Here is a 19,342-nt window from a genome sequence, read left to right on the forward strand (position 1 = left end):
GTAAGAATAAACTTAGTGCCACTGCATATTTAAAAGCGAATTCTAGATGAGGTAAGGAGCTAAACACACACAGCAACAGAAACAAAACCCTCCATGTGAAATGTAGTCTTGAGAAGAATAATCATTCCCTAATAAATTCTGATGGTAAATTTCCAACTACTAGGGAAAAGGTGAGAAACAGAAGAATAAAAAAAAATATAAATCACTTTATAATGAAACCTAGTCCACCTAAAAGGAAAATGACACAATAATAGGGAAAAGTACAATGCCTATATTAAATAAAGAGCAGAGCAATATATAAAGTTTATAGCAATATATGGAAAAAGGGAGGCATGACTTAAGTGGTAGCACACTTGAGTTCAAACCCTAATGCTGCTCTAAAAAAAAAAAAAAAAAATCCTAACAAAGTTTTCAACAGAAAATTGGTAAAGGAGATTAAACAGGTTATACAAGAGAACACAATGGAAATTGACTGAAAATCAACAGCAGAAAAATACTTAGAGGTATTAGAAATTAAAAATATGCAAGTCCATTCAGAGCCTCAGTCACACTATATTCGTCAATATTAAAGTGCGATGTCACTCAATTAAAACAGAAGGAAGAAAACAGTAAGAACAATGCAGACAGGACACTGGGCCAGCCTGTCTGAGTAGTGCTGGTGGCCCGGTCATTCGTACCATCACTCAAGAGTTTGGCAGTATTGATGGAGAGCCAGCTGTAATCTCTGGTTCTCCTAAATCCATACTCTAGAACAAGGAAAGCTACCTAAACAGAGTTGTTAAGAGCAGTCTTTATTTATAATAGCAAAGATTATGAAAAATATATAAATCACTTCACAATGAAACCTAGTCCACTTAAAAGGAAAATGACACAATAAGTGTCAAAGTACCAAATATCTAGCAATTTGGGCACATTTACTTGATAGAATATGTTGAAGTCATTAAAACGTTAAACTTAAAAACACAAATAGCATTTGATGAAGTAATAAGTGAAAAATTGAAATCAAAATTGCCCATCATGCTTAAACCAGTGATAAGAGAAAGAGATGGGGGAAGGGCGAAGACTTGGTAAATCCCAAATCTAGGTGCTGTCTATGGATTTGACCATGGAAAACCCTTGGGTGGGGGTGCCTCACAGCTGCCAGGGAGGATTTGCATCAGAATCCAGGGCCCCCAACACCAGGAAGCCTCAGATTTAAAATGCAGATTCCTGACTAATCCAGTTGGAGCTCAGAAACTTGCATTTTTAACAAGGGACATTTGTGTGTGTGTGTGATTCCTATAAACACTAGTGGTTGGGAGGTCTCAATTCCTGAGTGATTTCCAAGAAGTTTTGTGATTCTAGATTTGGATTTTCTCCAGGCCACACAGTGTCATGTGGCTAAGCCACAACCGAGGTAAACTCCAGTGTGATGTGGTTGGGTGAGGGTGGGTGGACTGATAAGGCAGTGGTGGGCTGGTTGGCCTTTGCCGGGGCTTGTCCTGCTGGGAGGGATTACCTGACTTCGCCAGGCCAGGTGTGGCTGCGTCTGCAGGTAGAGCTGGAGCTGCGTTGGATGCCTCTTCTCTGTCCCTAGTAATTCTTGATCTTCACCTTGTCCCCCGGCTCCAGAGAAGTTGTCCGGACCCTCCCCTCCCTGGAGTCTCTGCAGAGGTTGTTTGACCAGCAGCTCTCCCCTGGTCTCCGTCCACGTCCTCAGGTAAAGGATCTTGGGATTGAAAAGATGAGATTGGTGAACCAGAGAGGAGGGTGAGTTAACCAGTGTCCCATGGCCTGGGAAGGAGGAAGGGAGCGCGTCCCCCACCCCACGTAGCCTGGGCAGACAGGTATTCTTGGGTCTGGGTGGGAACACCCTGTCCTTTCTGGACAGTGTTTCCTCTTTGATTTGAGGAGTAAGGATTTCAAATTATGTGTCCATCAGCCAAAGTCCTTATTTAGTGCGGAATAAGGAGACAAGCAGAGCCTGTTCCCAGCAATTCTCATCAGAAACGAAAGAAAAATATGAATAGCCTAAAGATGCCACCTTTTACCTCAGGAGAGCAAGGTGAAGTGCCCCTCCCTGTTCATGAGTAGGCCAGAGGCCAAGGACAAGTTACTTCTTAAGCATAGGTTTGTAAAATAAAAGCTGTCTTCTGCAAAGTTAATCAAGTAAGGAACTGGGTGTGGTGATGCATTCTGTAATCCCAGGCAAGAGGAGTGAGAGTCAAAGGTCAGCCTGGGCTACATAGTGAGACCCTATCTCAAAAAAAAAGCAAGTAAGGGCTACAAGTAAAGATTCAAGATGGAATGTGCCTTCCTGTCTTGTAGTTTTGTCTTCCAAAACATAAACACAACAGTGTGCTCGCCTAGTGGGTGTGAGACCCTGAGTTTGATCTCCAGACCTGAAAGGAAGGAGAGAGAGAAAATACTACTTGCCATAACTATTAGGGATAAAAGTTTATTGTTATTATTTTTTTAATTCTGACAAATAAGTAAAAAAAAAAAAAAAAAAGCACCCTGATTTTTCAAGTGGGGCCAGGCTGTTTATGAAGACACATAGGAATAAGTAATGTGTAACAGGAACGAGGTCAGCCTCCCCTGGTTAGTAGCCAAAAATGGCAAACCCAGAACATCTCTGCTTGCTTATTAGACAGGCAGAAAGTTGTTTGCTAAAGGTGACTGTTGAGTCAGGACCCCGGTGGGGTCAGGTAGTAGGGATGCTCACAGGCCCCCAAAATGTGAGGCTCAGAAAAGGGCCCCGTTGGAGGGACTGGAGTTTGAACTCAGAGCCTGTCACTCACTAGGTAGGTGCTGTACCACTTGAACACACCCCCAGCCGGAAGTGGTTAAGTCTCAGGTAGCAGCCTTATGAAGAACACGTGAGGCTGATGGTGGTGGCATGCATGCATGTAGTCCCATTTCTTTGGGAGGCTAAGGCTGGAGGACCACTGAGTCCTGAAGTTCAAGACCAGGCTGGGCAATATAGTGAGATCTCCCTTCTCAAAAGAAAACGTCTCTCCCTGTGAGGTCCTTGCCCATGGGCACCTTCCTAGGGAAGGGGATTGGGATGGCAGAGAGCTGACTCTACTAACAGATGACTGAATTTCTTTTACAAAAGGACAGCTTTTCACAGCTATTCCAGGTCTGCGGTTTCTCTAAATAGCCATCTTGAATTATACCAAAGAAATATTTTAAGGTGGCCTATTTTGGTCTTCCACGGTTTTTTTCCCCCCTCAAAGGAACTATTTATGTTTTATTTACACAACTGAAAAAAATTCATCAAGAAAATTTTTGTTTTTGCTTTCTTTGAGGTGAATGATGGATTAATTTCTAAGAAAGTAAGAGCAAATGTAGACAAAACGGGCCCTGGCAGACACCAGAATTAAATTAGTTTGAATGGAAGAACACACGCCCAAATCTTTGAAATGGGTTTGGAGGGAGGCCTCCAGACATGCTGTTGCTAGTCAGAGGACAACATGTTTGCATTTGGAGGCAGGACAGAAGAGCCAGCCCAGACCTGGGTTGGAGAAGAGCTTACTCCCACCATCCCCAGGAGACCCTGGGTCTTGAAAAGAAGCAGAGAATGTGGTTCTCGGTGTGCCTTCGGAATTCACTCTTGAAGGAAGTGTTGGAGGAAAGAAATACTGAGTTGAGGATCTGACTCACTCCCACTGGCCCTTTGTTCCCTCATCTGGGCATTGGGGCTAGAGCTGCCCTACACTGCAGGCTGAGGATGAGGGTGTGCCTGGCCTCTGACAGGCCAACACCAGGCCCTTTCCCCTCAGTGCTTTGGGGAGGCACAAAATGCAACCTGGTCTAAATGATCACTGGCGGGGCCTGTGAGAAAGGGGTTTCTTGGAGGCTGTACCTCCACACTGCCCTTTAAAAGTGCTGCTAAGAAGGAAAGGGCCAGCTATGCCATTCACGGTAACACCCAGATCAATCCATGCACTAATAGGCTACAAGGAGAGTTGAACCCTGGACCTCCAAATTGGTGACATTTTGGCCCAGGGTTGTTCTTTGTTGTGGGGACTGTCCTTTGTACTTGGGACATTTCCTGGCCTTTCCCCTCTGGATATTAGCATCTTCCACTTGTGACGGCCAGAAATGTCTCCAGACCTTGCCCAATGACTCCTTGGGTGCAAAATGGCCACCTGCTGAGAGCATTGAAACTGTTCACATCTCAGGTGTTTACAGGAGTTTATCCGTCTGTCTGAGTTCCCACAGCAAAACAAGGGTCAGAGAAGCTGGTACACATGAGGATTAGCAGGTTGATACATTTTAAACGTGCTTGTTACAGTAAGAACTCATTCAGTCATCCTCCTCATCAGACAGAACTGTAAGGAAAGCTCCAGCATTTCTCTGGACTCTTAGTTCCAACAACTCCCCCACCACCACTTTTTTGTGATAGTACGGGGGTTTGAACTCAGGGCCTCACGTTTGCTAGGCATGTGCTCTACCACTTGAGCCACTCTGCCAGCCCTCAACAACTCCCTCTTTGCCAGTAACTTCCTTTATGCTTTATAAGATGCTGCCAGACCTCCCCCAAAGTCCCATGTCCAAAGTGGGGGAGGTGCCAGTCTAAAACAACATGGCAACTGTCCAGGGTGGAGAGCAGGTGACCCCAGGTGTCCACAACTCATATCTGTGTCACCTCAGTCTTCATGAGAAAAGCAACCCAGAACTGCCCCATCTACTGACCAGACAACTTTTTTGCTCTGCCCCAGCCTGAATCTTGATCTCCTTTGCATGGCTTCCCTGATTAATACTGCCTATGGACAGATGGTGAGCTTTGTTAAGGAGAAAGGAAAAACCAAACAGTAGTCAGAGAAGGCACTGACAAGTGTTAACTGCCACCATGTTGACAGTCCTCAGGGGGTCGGAGGTGGTAGTGATGGAAGTGGTAGTAGGTGTGTTATGGATGTGGTTTAGTATGTTTCTGATGCTATCACAAGATACCTGAGGCTGAATGATTTATAAAGAATAGAGGTTTATTCTGGCTTGTGACTGTGGATGTTGGGATGTCCAAGAGCATAGCACTTACATCTGCTCAGCAGCTGGTGAGGGCCATGCAGAGGGCATGGAGAGATAGCAGGCAAGCCAGAGAGCTCACTTTTACAACAAAGTCACTTGGACTAATCCATTCATAATTAATCCAATCCCTCCCAAAGGTCCCACTTCTCATGCCATTTAATATGACTTTGGGGAATAAGTTTTCCACCCATGCAATGTAGGTGGTCACATTCACACCTTAGCAGGGTGTGTTGCTTGTGGTGGTGGTGGTAGAGGAGGCAGTGGTGATGGAGATGGTGATGGTAGCAGCAGATTTATGGCTGGGTAGAAAGTTAAGGGCAAAACAAGCTATCAGCAGGAGGAAATGGCAGGGGGTGCTGGGGAGAGGTGGATCATGGCCAAGTAGCAGCTGCAGTTGGAGGGAGAGGGTAGAAGTGGAAAAACAGAGGTGCAGGTATAGCTAATTGTGGAAGCACATACCTGTAATCCCATCACTAGGGAGGCTGAGGCAGGAAGATCATGAGTTCAAGGCCTCTTTGTGGATCTGAGACCTGAATGACAAGGAGGTGCCCTTTCCAGATGAAATTCAAGTCTCTGGAGACACCAGAGAAAGTGTTGTTCACATTGGATGGGAAGTGAGGCTGCGAGTGGCTCAGGGTGGGGCGCTAGAGCATCTGGAGATGTGGAGGCCAGGGTGAGGGATTGGGTAATGTTCTCCCTGAAGTGGGAAGCAACCAACAGGGGTTTGTTGTTGTTGTTGTTTTGGGTGGGCCTGAGGTTTGAACTCAGGGCTTTGTCCTTGCAAAGCAGGCGCTGTACTGCTTGAACCACACCTTCAGTCCATTTTCAGGCTTGACTCAAACTTTGATCCTCCTGATCTCAACCTCCCAAGTAGCTAGGATTATAGGCATGAGCCACCAGCTCTGGGCTCAGTGAGGGTTTTAAGCAGTGGGATGGGTGTGTTTTGGAAGCAGAGCAGGAACACCCGTGGAGGAGATGTAGGAGGAGGAAGGAGGAATGATCAGGATGGCCCTAGAGTTTTGAACAACTGAGTGGGTGGAGTGAGAAACACTGTAGGGGAGGTGGATTTAGAGAGATGAAGGAGGAAGGAATGCAGATCTATTTTTTGGCCCTGAGGATTTTGAGATGCTTGTAACTATCCCCAGTGTCCTCCTCTGTAGAGGGAGATAATAATGGTACTTGTGGGGCTGTTTGGAGGATGGAAGGAAAAGCATCATGGGGAGTGCTAAGTGCTAGGTCTCCCTATGGCTCACACTCAGCCTTGGTTGTTATTGTCCTCATCTCCCAGGTGCCCACTGAGGCCAATCCCGCTAACATGGTGGCCAAGCTCAGCCAACTGACAAGTCTGCTGTCCTCCATTGAAGACAAGGTATTTATGGGGGTTCTGCAGCTCCTCTTGGCTTTTCTGTGGTCCTCTGCACAGAGAATGCCCAGGTTGTGGGCTCTGCATCCTTATGATTCTGCCTCATCTCTGCTTCCCATAGGTCAAGGCCTTGCTGCACGAGGGTCCTGAGTCTACCCACCGGCGTTCCCTCATTCCTCCCGTCACCTTTGAGGTAAGTGGCCGTGCCTTGAGTTCCACTGCTGGGGCACATTCTGGTCCCTGCAGAAAGAGAGTTTTTGACTTGGGATGTAGAAGGGCAAGGAGCCTGCTGGTGTGGGATGGCAATTGGTAGAACCACCTAGCCGGGAAGGTGGTTAAATATTCGCATTGGTTCTTAAGAGCATCTGTAAGTCCCCTTTATGGGCAGGCCGCAAGGGAAGAGCTCCTTGTTGCTATAGGCATTTGAGAACAAAATGGGAGCAACAACTGACATTAGGGCCTCCAAACTGGCTGCAAAGTAGTGTCCAGAGGCAAAGGATGGAGGGGTAGTTAGAAAAAACTACAATTCCTTGAGTTCTCTGAGAGTGACTGGATTAGAATCTGCAGGCTTGGACCCAGAAATAAGTCTTCTTTTCTCCTTCCCTCCTTTTCTTCCTTCCTTCCTCCCTCCCTCCCTCACTTCTTTCCTTCCTTCTTCACACAATACTGAGGATTGAGCTCAGGCCCCTGTGCTTGCACCAAGCCCTCAGCCCTTCAGCCCTTCTTGCTTTAGTTATTTTTCAGGTAGGATCTTGAGTTTTGCTCGGGGTCAGTCTCAAACCTCGATTCTCCTAGCTAGGTCTCCCTCTTAGCTGGTATAACAGGTTTTCACCACCACACTCAGCTTGCTCTTTGATTTTTTTTTTTTTTTTTTTGGTGGTACTAGGGTTTGGACTCTGGGCCTCATGCTTGCTAGACAGGTGCTCTACCACTTGTGCCACTCCATCAGCCCTGTTTTTCTGTTGAGTACATTAGAAATAAGACCCAGGAGTCAGTCAGCAAGGCAAAAACAGTTTCACTTCTAAAGAAGCGTGTGACACCAACATGGGTCTGATAAGCAAGCTGGGGTTTTTATCCCTGACGCAACACTGCCCCCTTCTCCTGATGGTAGGAGTCAGGGTTCACAGTCTTTCTCCATTAACTATGGATGCGGTAAAGGACGCACAGTTTTTAACTACAGATGAGGTAAAGGGCAAAGTTAACATTTAACATTCTGGGAAACTCCAAGTGAAGCAAGCATAACGACTTTAAAGTAGATATACCTGGGTTGCTATTTCTTTGAAGGAAAAGACAAATTATCCCACACAGGTTTTTTTCAAGATAGGGTCTTGAACTGTTTGCCCAGGCTGGCACTGAACCTTGATTGTCCTGATCTCTGCCTCCTAAATAGCTAGAATTACAGGCGTGACCCACTGGCACCTAGCTTCAGCTTGTTCTTTGAGATAGGGTTTTGCTAATTTTTTTCAACCCTGGCCTAGGACTCTGACCTTCCCATCTTCATCTCCTGTGCTATATGAACCATCAAGCTGACCCAAAGGAGTGTGGTTTTCTTTCTTTCCTTTGTTCTTGTTGGTACTGGGGTTTGAATTCAGTGCTTTGTACTTACAAAGCAAGCGCTCTACCACTTGAGCCACACCTCCAGTCCATTTTGTTCTGGTTATTTTGGAGATCGGGTCTCACAAACTATTTGTGTGGGCTGGTCTTGAGCCACAATCCTCCTGACCTTAGCCTCCCAAGTAGCTAGGATACAGGTGTGAGCCACGGGTGCCTAGCTAAATGTGTTTTTCTTAATGATCCGCCAACAATTCTGGTGCATCCAGGCCCAGCCTCATCCTGTGTTCAGAAACATAGCACGAGACACCACCCCCCCACACCCTACTCCAAGTCCCTTGAAAATAATTTGTAAAAAATTTCCATTTTCTGAGCATGCCTAGGCAAGTGTCTGTATTTTCCTAATTATTGTCAGTAAATATTCAATTAGTGGTTGTAACAAGGTCCAGGGTGTAAATCTATTACCAAAATTCTTTCTGGAAGTAAATGACTCCTCAGATTAATGAGTGTTATCAAAGTAATCAGAGAATGAACTATTTTCCAACAGGTCATCTGTTTCCTCCACCAAACCTGTTGGTGGAACAGCTGGGGTGCAAAGGTGGGGCAAGGAGGGCTGGAAGATAGCAGCCTGACAGACCCACGCAGGATGCTGACCCACGCTGCCCAGCCAGTCAGACAAGGGGCTCAGGAGCTGGCATGGCAAAGGCCAGCCGGAAACTCAATGAACTGCGTCTCTTCCTCCTCACAGGTGAAGTCTGAGTCTCTGGGGATTCCTCAGAAAATTCAGCTCAAAGTGGACGTTGAGTCTGGGAAACTGGTCGTGAAGAAATCCAAGGATGGGCCCGAGGACAAGTTCTACAGCCACAAGAAAAGTAAGGCCCCACGCTTCTGTTCCGCTGCAGCGCTCTCGGGTGACCAGCCACAAATGGCCCATCAGCCACCAGGCACACTCCGCCTGTCCTGGGCGCCCCCCACGCCTCCCCGTCCCTGTGGAACTCCTGCCCTGCTCCCGAACCCCTAGGAATAAGCTTGCAGGGTGCTCATCATACTCGGCACGTCCCCCTGGTGGCAGTTTTGTGTGTAGTTGGCGGCTCCATGTGTTTGAGTCTTCTCTTCCCCACAAGCAGCCAATCTGACCTATCCTGTCACCGTGCCATGGCTATACAGGCCCCGACAGATAGTGTGCTGTTTACAGCTACAGGGTGACGTCTTTAGAATAACACAGATGGACTGAGTGGCTCTGAAGTACGCGAATTCTGAAACCAGTATCCAAACTCACATCTGAGCTCTGCCACTTAGCAGCTATGTGACCTTGGCCTGCCTCTCTGGGCCTCACTTTTGTCTTCTGCAAAGTGGAGATGAGAAAGATTGAACCACAGCAGATAGAGCTCAGCATGCAGCAGCCTCTCTTTTTTTTTTTTGACATTTATTTATTTATTTATTTATTTATTTATTTATTTTATTCATATGTGCATACAATGTTTGGGTCATTTCTCCCCCCTTCCCCCACACCCTCCCTTACCCCCACTTACCCCTTGCTACCCAGCAGAAACTATTTTGCCCTTATCTCTAATTTTGTTGTAGAGAGAGTATAAGCAATAATAGGAAGGAACAAGGGTTTTTGCTGGTTGAGATAAGGATAGCTATACAGGGCATTGACTCACATTGATTTCCTGTGCGTGGGTGTTACCTTCTAGGTTAATTCTTTTTGATCTCACCTTTTCTCTAGTTCCTGGTCCCCTTTTCCTGTTGGCCTCAGTTGCTTTAAAGTATCTGCTTTAGTTTCTCTGCATTGAGGACAACAAATGCTATCTAGTTTTTTGGGTGTCTTACCTATCCTCACTTTATCATGTCATCAAAGTCCAATCCCTTTGTTGTGTTTGCCCTTGATCTAATGTCCGCTTATGAGGGAGAACATATGACTTTTGGTCTTTTGGGCCAGGCTAACCTCACTCAGAATGATGTTCTCCAATTCCATCCATTTACCAGCTAATGATAACATTTTGTTCTTCTTCATGGCTGTATAAAATTCCATTGTGTATAAATACCACATTTTCTTAATCCATTCGTCAGTAGAGGGGCATCTTGGCTGTTTCCATAACTTGGCTATTGTGAATAGTGCCGCAGCCTCTCTGAGGCCAGCTGTTCTCAGTGGGCTCTGAACCCCTGAGGCTTTGCAATTTGCACATCAGGTAAACTCACCCATAAGATGGGAACTATTCACGTGACAAATGCTTGCAGAGAATCTGCTATGGGCAGGACACAGCACATATGGGATCTGGGGTGGTGAGTGGAGGCCTATAGGGTCCTTGACCAGATGGAATTTTTACTGTGCATTGAGTGACCAGTAAATAATTAATGTATCGATGCAGTGCTTTCAGCTACTGGTAAGTGCTGCAAAGAACACGGAACACTGTAATGGGCAGAGATTAGCTGGGAGGAGGGCGCAGTTACAGGGGCAGACGGGGAAGGCCTGTCAAGCAACAGGCACATGAGCTGAGACCTCAGGGTCGAGAGGTGACTGGTTGAACAAGGGCCTGAGAGAAGAGTGGTCCAGCCAAGGGAACAGCTGTGCAAACCCCCAGACACCTTGAGCCAGGTCTTAAAGAAGAGCGCAAAAGGACCTGGAGGACGGGGTGGGAGATCACACTAGAGGCCACATGAGTGTGATAACAAGTTTACATGTCATCTCAAGCACCCAGGAGGTTCTTTGGAAAAGTTGAAGCTAGAACCTCAGTGCCATTGAGTTAATGCCACAGGGGATGGTGGTAGCTCTGAGGTCTGGGGCCCAGGTTTGAATCCAGGCTCTGCCACCTACTAGCTGAATCACATTGGCCTAGTTACTTATCCTCTCTGTGCCTGTTTCCCCATCTGTAAAATGAAATAATAGTAATAATAATGGGCTTCCCACGTGGATGTCATGAGAACACCTTGCATGCCCAGCACTGCACTGAGTGAGTGTAATGTCCGAGCAGGGGCCAGGGGAGGGGCCCCCCTGCATCTCCTCTCCTCTCCTGAGCCCTACCTGGGCTCTGGTGCTGAGGTCCAGGGGATGCCCGGAGGATATGGGAGTTAGGAGTGGTAAATGGCCCCATGCAGGAGGTGGAGGGTAGAAGGGGGAGGACATAGGTACTGGAGGGAACAGGTATCGTTTCCTTCTGGTCTTTGGAAGTCTTGGCAGAAGCCAAGACAGATAAGCAAGAAAAAAGCATATGAATTTATTTCATGTCAGTTTTACGTGGCATGGGAGCACTCAGAAGGAAATGAATACATGAAGAATAGCTGAGTCTGTGTGTTTTAAGCTAGGTTTGATCTGGGCACCTGTGGCTCATGCCTGTCCTCCTAGCTACTTGGGAGGCTGAGATCAGGAGAATCAAGGTTTGAGGCCAGCATAAGCAAATAGTTCACAAGACCCCATCTCCAAAACAGCCAAAGCAAAAATGGACTGAGGTGTGGCTCAAGCGGTAGAGTGGCTGCTTTGCAAGTTTGCAACTTTGTGAAACCCTGAGTTCAAACCCCAATCACACCAAAACAAAAACAGAAACAAACTAGGTTTGAGGAAGAATGTGACAGAACACAGGGGCTGTGAGCTCAGTGTAAGCAGCTGGGAGACACTTGGCAAGGCTGTGCATTCAGACTCCCCTCTGATCCTTCTGTCCTTAAGGCTAAAGCTGTTCTTGTTCCAGGTATGGGTCGGGTGCCCTTTGGGAGAATCTAGTCCCCTGCTTCTGGGAAAGATCAGAAAGTCCTTCCTGCACCTGCTGCTTCTCAGATTCCTTCAGCTTAAAATATTATGTAGATCAAGGGGTCCTATTTTGGGGTAGTGGTTCCTGACCTCCATCAACAGCACAATGGGGTATTTGAAGCCCAGGTGTGATTCCCAGCTCAGCCATTTGTGTCCTTGATGTGGTGCCTTCTCTCTAGTCCTCAGTTTACTCTTCTGCAAAATGGGAATATAGTAGCATCCTGTAGGGCTGCAGTGAGGCTCTAAAAGGTAAACATTGAAGTACATGGTGCCTGGCATCTGTACAGTTGGCCATTGACTGACCACCATCAGCAGCATTATAATTATCCTTCCAATGTTGCTGTGAGGAAGGCAGAATGGAGTGTGAGAGGAAAGGTCAATCAGGAAAGAAAGGTCCTGGACTTTGGGGTGACAAGTTGCCATATCACTGAAGAGTTGAGCTCATAGCATCTGGGCAGGTCTCTGCTGAACAGTGCCAAATTGAACAAGAGAAATGGGGAGCTATTGATGGTCTGAGCAGGAGGGAAGTACTGAAAGTGTTCAGCTTAATACAGTGCTTCCTCTTGTCCAGGAAGAATAAGTTCAAGAGATCCATTGGGACACCCTTTTATCAGACCGTTAAGTTAGCAGGACCTGTCCCTGGACGTTTCAGCAGTTGAACCCTTGCCCAGAGCAGTGGAGTTGGCTGAGAGTCTTCCACAGCTCAGTGAAGACTTCTGTGTTCAGCGTCGCCATGGGTGCACCCCAGCCATTGGAGTCTCTACAGTGACGATGCATGCATGGCCATTCATCACCAGCCATGCACAGCTGTCACGTGCAGATGCCTTACTTAGACAGTGTTTTGAAGTGCCTGAGGCCCTTACCTGCCCAGATGGCAGCAGGTCTGTGGCTACCCACTGGCCCAGTATGGACATTACAAGTTGGCTACTATTCCTGATAACGCCTAGCACCGACTTGGACCTCATCACGCAGCTGTGCACATCCTCCTTACTGAAGATGCCAAAGGTGATGCACACATTTACGCTGCAAAACAGCTTCATGCTTTCCAGGTTGCAGCAGGAGTAAATGACACGCACATTGCTTACCTCCCTTAAGATGGTGGGATCACCCAGTCATTCTTAATACAGATCTATCTTGTTGGAGGGAGGCTCAACTGACCACCCCTGTGGCCATTGACATATTTCTCAAGGATTTTGATTCTGCACTAGTCATAATACCGGTTTAAGATGAAATGTCATAGATGAGATACCAAAATCCCAAGTCGTGAAGACAGCTTGAAAAGCAGTCAGTCTGAATGGTTTCCCTATGTGCAAGCTACTCACCAGCCAGATGCATCCAAGATAGCTACTGTCTTTTCCCAAGCAGCCTCAGCTGCACATATCACTCTGGGAAAACATGCTACCCATGAGGAAACCTAAGAGAGGCGGGAAGTTCAGCCTTTACAGGGAAGCTGTGGAGTTCCACAATCCATGGTCACAGAGGAGTCTCCACCATCTGTGACTGAAGCTGATTGATGACCAAGAAAGAAGAGGTCCTACACATTAATTCTTTTTTTTTTTTTTTGGTACTGTGGTTTGAACTCAGGGCCTATATCTTGAGCCACACTCCACCAGCCCTTTTTTGTGATTTTTTTTTTTTTCTTGAGATAGGGTCTTGAGAACTATTTGCCTGGGCTGGCTTTGAACTGTGATCCTCCTGATCTCTGCCTCTTGAGTAGTTAGAATCACAGGCATGAGCCACTGGCGCCTGGCACACACATGAATTCTTAAAAAGTGATTGACAGCAGTGCTCTTACCAAAATGACACCTGATGAGGTAATACACATGTCTTTGAGCTAGGTTGACCCATTCCAAAACTCTCTCTACCTTACAACATCGTGCTGTATGTGAGAAATATGTACAATTTTCTGGCAATTTAAAAAATGAGGGGAAAAAAAAAAAAGCAGCACTGGTGGCCCAGAGTCTGCCTTGAACCTGTCACATCAGAACATTTGTTCCCAGGCCCTCTTTCCCCAAAGAGGGTGGGATCTTTACATTACACACCCTGGAATCCACAGGCTCTGATCCTTTGCAGTTGAGCAAATGCAGACTTGAGGGGTTACAAATTGCCTAAGGTGTTTGCTCCATTGCTCATACATCCCAGCTCCTTCTTCCACTTGCATAGGCTTCACAAGGATTATCACATAGGTCTCTTGTTCCCACTAAAACCCTAAAACAGTGCTTAGCACAGAGTACGTGATCAGTAAATTCATATTGAACAAGCTTGGTATGGGGAAGGCCAGCAGTCAGGTCACCTGCGGGACTCGCTGAGCAGTGAGCTGTAGTTAGAAGGCTTTAAGCAGGAAAGTGACCTGATCCTATTTGGAAAAAGTTACTGTGGCTGCTGTGCTAGCATAAATTGTGTGTATGAGACATGGGACCAGTTAGGAGGCCATGACAGTAGTAAGGCTAGACAGTGGTGGCCTGAGATGGGGAGAGATGAAAAGAGTGAGAATGTTTCAGAGGAAGAACGGCCAGAACCTGCTGTGGGAAGGATGTGTAGGGGTGAGGGAAAGAGGAAGTAAAATTTCTAGTTTTATTTTCCTGGCATGGAAAAGTGGACTACTTACTGACTCTGGTCGCACAATCCTGATCAGGCAGGAGCAGAGCCCAACAAACAAATATCAAGGAAAACCAGAAATTCAGAGAGAAAGAGACCTGACATACTATTAACAAATTTGGAAAGTCCTGGGGCATCCAGCTGGTGGTGGCAGGAATCATGGCATGGGAGGTTTCCTGTTGCTGCCACCAAGGCCAATGGGATTCCCGGGCTCCCATGATTTCCCCTTGGTGAGACTCCCATCTCAAGACAGATATTGAATGTGTCACTATTGCTTCTTCCCTTCCGAAGGCAACACTTATGGATACAAGGGAATGGGAGGGAATATGAGAGCAACCAACTTCGACAGCTGGAAAGCAAATAAATAACAATAGTCAACTTACAGGAAGGAACTAAGGAGTCAACTGTAGGCATTTGGAAGGAAAAACAGATACCTGACTTGTCCCACAGAGCCATAAAGGGCCCAGGTACCAATGGCTTTGGGGCCCCCTGGAAGTGGGGTGAGGTAGGGTCAGAAGAATGGAGTCAGATGAAAGAAAATCTGTTACAGAGAGTTACACCATCAGCTGTCTCCACTGCACGTACCCAGTGGGTTGGCTCCCTGACCAGTCTGGCAAAGGTTGGATGTTTGTTTCCTGGTGGAGGTGAGGGACTGGGGGCACTGGGCCTGGTGAGGCTTTAGTGATGATTGCCTTCTGAAAGCTGAGAGCTCAGCCCTCTTCTCTGGATGCTGCCATTGGCCCTTCTCCCTCCAGAAGGAGGTTAGAAAAGTCTTCTCTGGGAAACGTGACTGGCCCCAGATGGAAAACTGTTGCCATCAAATGTTTTCATCTAAATCAACTCACCATACCACCCAACAGAGATCCTGGGCAGTCCCCACCATTACTGTTGGAATGCAAGATAGCAAAGGGTCACCAGAAGTAACCTTCATGTCCAATCATAGGGGGATCCATGAATAATTGTATTGTGGACCATCCATAACCCAGAATACCATAGGATTTTAAATTTGTGCTGCAAAAGAACTTTATCAACAAGGAGAGATAACACAATAAATCATTAAGCATGAAAAGCTACTTGACATTACTGCATGTTTTTATTTATTTATTCATTCAGCATGAGGGTTTGAACTCAGGGACTCAGGCTTGCCAAGCAGGTTCTCTACCACTTGAGCCACTCTACCAGCTCTTGTATGTTGATTTTTAAGTCATTTAGAAGGTGACTCTGGGTGTGGAACTCCCACTTGGTGACTCTCAGTGGTAGAACACTTGCCTAGCATGCATAGGGCCCTGGGTTCCAACCTCAGTGCCCCCCAAAACAAAAGCAAATGAACAAACAAACAAAAAAGCACCTGGAAGCGTATAGTCCAAGGTCAGCAAATGGTATTATGAATGTTTTTATTTAAACTTTTGCTTATTTGCATTTGCTACCTTTTTCAACCAATGATGTTACTTATATCATGAAAAATTTAAGTTAAAGCAGTAAATAAAGAAGCTAGGAGCACATGAAGGTTATCACAGCTTCCTTAATATTTTTCACTTATTCTTCCTGGGTCTCCAGTGGGACAAAGCAGACACGTCTTAGGTTGCAGTCAGCGTGGAGGCTGACTTTAATTGAGGATACATAAAATTTCAGATGGTGCCATGTGAAGGGGCCACGGTGTACTATTCACCCACAAAACCAACAATTTCATACGAGTCAACCTCAAATTGCAAACCTGAGGCACTGACTTACGAACATACAGTGATGGCTGTCCTTATGGAACCTGTCTTTAGTTGGGAATTGCTCAGAATTGAGTGTCTCAGTTTACCACTGTGTCTTAATTCTGAGCTTGCAACAATGGAGGGAGCATAAAACAGGAGAGAGTGGGAAACTTAGGCAAAAATAAATGAAAAGACAAAACACTTGGAAGAATCAATTTATGTAGATAAAGAGAAATTGGACCTTGAAATAAGAACAGAATGCTATCTAAAAAGGGAACAAAATACTTAAAATGTAAAAGAAAGAGGGAAGAAAGGGGAAGAAGGATAACTGGGGGTGGGGGGCTGGTAAAAATATTATGGCAGACATTTTTTTTTCTTTTATTATTCATATGTGCATACAAGGCTTGGTTCATTTCTCCCCCCTGCCCCCACCCCCTCCCTTACCACCCACTCCGCCCCCTCCCTCTCCCCCCACCTCAATACCCAGCAGAAACTTTTTTGCCCTTATTTCTAATTTTGTTGTAGAGAGAGTATAAGCAATAATAGGAAGGAACAAGGGTTTTTGCTGGTCGAGATAAGGATAGCTATACAGGGCATTGACTCACATTGATTTCCTGTGCATGGGTGTTACCTTCTAGGTTAATTCTTTTTGATCTAACCTTTTTTCTAGTACCTGTTACCCTTTTCCTATTGGCCTCAGTTGCTTTAAGGTATCTGCTTTAGTTTCTCTATGGCAGACATTTTAAAAACAAAATAACTCAATGGAAAGATAAAGTTAAGGAAAACTCCCAGAAAATAGAACAAAAAGACAAAGTGATAGAAAATAGGAGAGGTAAAAAAATTAAAATTAGAACACCAGCCCAGCATCTCACATCAAAATAATAAGTGTCAGCAAAAGAAAACCAGAAACGAATTATGATAGTCAGAAAACTGTCTCACTGGGTACCATGTGTTTCCAGGTTGAAATGTTCAAGTGCATGGCACTGTGGAGGAGGTACATCAAACACTGATGTGCTCAGAGAACTCACGAGGCTCAGTGGATGGTCATTCTCACAGATGTGACTAACTAAGTTGAAAGGGAGCAATGCAAAGTCAACAGAGGGGAAAAGCAGGTGGGGTGATGTTTGGACAAAACCAAGCACAAGCTCCCAAGAGTTCTTTCCATGGAGTCACACTCAACTCTTCCCCTAGTGAAAGTGACAAGTATGCAGTGTGGTCTCCCAGAGACCCTCTATTAGAGACTTAGTGCCCAGGGTTGGTTTGTCTTGTAGTGCTGGAGATGGAGCCCAGGACCTTGTCCATGTTAGGCAAGTGCTCTACCACCAGGCTGCATCCCTAGCCCAGTGCCCAGTGTTTTTACTGGGGACTGGTCACATAGTCAGCCTCTGCCTGGCAGGTGCCCAGATTCCAGACTGCAATAGGAAAAACAGGGACTCAAATAAACCATATTGTTCCTGTGGTCTGAGTATGCACAGAGAGCCACTCGCCAATTCTGGGAAAGTGAGAACTCTCCTGAAATCTGATATCTAAAGCATATGAATTACTTGAAAAACTAAATACCAAAAGATCATATAATCCAATCAATAAATGGACAAATGAACTGAACAGACTGTTCTCAAAGTACAAATGGCCAATAAATTCATGAAGAAAACCCTTATATATAAAGGAAATGCAAATTAACTCACCCCAATCAGAATCCCAGTCAAGAAAGCAAGCAACAAGAGTACCTGCCTGGAAATCATGAGACCTTGAGTTCAAAACTCCAGTACCACCAAAAAAAATAAAGAAAACAATGAATGCTAGTGAGGATGAGGGGGAAAAAGGAGCTTTTATACACCCTTGGTGGGAATGTAAATTAGTGCAGCTGCTATGGAAATCAGTGTGGAGGTTCCTCAAAAAACTAAAAATAGAACTCCCATATGATCCTGTTATACCACTCCTGGGTGTATACCAAAGGAATCAGAGTCAGCATACAGTAGAGACACCTGCATACTCGTGCTTATTGCAGCACTGTTCACAATAGCCAAGTTGTGGGAACAGACCAGGTGCCTATCAATGCATGAATGGATACAGAAAATGCGTATACATACTACCGAGTCAGTCACAAAGAAGTATGAAACCATGTAATTTGCAGGAAAATGGATGGATTGGATATTGTCATGTTTAGCAAAATAAATCAGACCCAGACAAAAGTATCACATGTTTTTTCTCACATAGAATCTAGATTTTAAAAAATATAGGAAAGTAGAAGGTGGACTACTTCAGAAAAGGAAGCGGGCCGGCAGGAGGGGACAAAAGAGTATGGAGGGTGCTCTAAAACACATTATATGCTTGTGTAAAAAGAATGGGTTTCTTTTTGTTTGTTTTGCTGGGACTGGGATTTGAACTCGGGGCTTCATTCTTGCAAAGTAGGTACTCTACTGCCACATGTCCACTCTATTTTGCTCGGGTTATTTGGTGATGCGTGTAATCCTAGCTACTTGGGAGGCTGAGATTATGAGGACTGAGATTCAAGGACAGCCCAGGCAAATAGTTTTGAGATCCCACTGCCTGGGCTGTCTTTGAACCTCAACCTTATTAATCTCAGCCTCCCAAGTAGCTAGGATCACATGCCTGAGCCACCAGCACCCTGCTAAATCCCATTCCTTTTTACAACATATGGTAATAAAATGATTAAACAATAAAAATTATTGCGCAGTCTTCCTTTCTTGGAAAGTTACTAGAGATGTTACTCCGCCAAATAAAGGTGTAAACTAAGAAAGAGGAAACAAGAAACAAGATCCAATGAGAGAGATGAACAGACTCTTGGGTAATGCAGGAGGATCCAAGCTAAAGGGTCTGCCTCAGTCCTAGAAAAATAAGAAAGTCTCCCACAGGACAAACTGATGAAGGAAAAGAGGTACAAAGTGGGGGAAATGACAGGTTTGGGGATTAGGTATGTAACTTAGTGTTGTTCTTCTCCCCCAAATAAAGAAGTAAAGAAAAAGACATGGTAATTATTAACTTAAAAAGTTGTACAGGAAAAGAAAATCCATCGGGACCGGACTGTCCACAGCATTTCCATAGTTGTAACAGCACAACCGTTGAGCATTTCTCTGGCCGGAATTGTGATCTGTTGAAAAGAGGCTGGGAACTTGAAATGCTGCGGTGGCTGGTGAGAGGAGAGTGCAGGTCGGATGTGTGAAAAACAGTGAAGCTTCCATCTTCTGCAATGGAAAGTCAATATGGAATAGAAAAGATTTACAGCTGAAACGTCAGGATATAGCAAGCTAAGCATGATTTTCCTTTTTCTTTCTTTCTTTTTTGGTGGGACCAGGGTTTGAACTTAGCTTCACACTTGCAAAGCAGGAGTTGTACTGCTTACACTTCTGA

General features: G+C 45.6%; 1 protein-coding gene across 1 annotated transcript in view; it reads left to right on the plus strand.

The window, feature by feature from the left end:
- The window catches only part of Inpp5d (inositol polyphosphate-5-phosphatase D), a 127,831-nt gene that overhangs the window by 71,055 nt on the left and 37,434 nt on the right, over positions 1–19,342 (plus strand). The window contains exons 6-9 of the mRNA XM_020178782.2: positions 1,612–1,699; positions 6,302–6,382; positions 6,498–6,569; positions 8,676–8,799. Of these exons, the coding sequence (XP_020034371.2) occupies positions 1,612–1,699; positions 6,302–6,382; positions 6,498–6,569; positions 8,676–8,799 (365 nt within the window). The remainder of the gene's footprint in view (positions 1–1,611; positions 1,700–6,301; positions 6,383–6,497; positions 6,570–8,675; positions 8,800–19,342) is intronic.

Source organism: Castor canadensis, chromosome 4 (genome assembly GCF_047511655.1).
Source record: "Castor canadensis chromosome 4, mCasCan1.hap1v2, whole genome shotgun sequence".
Lineage (NCBI taxonomy): Eukaryota > Metazoa > Chordata > Mammalia > Rodentia > Castoridae > Castor > Castor canadensis.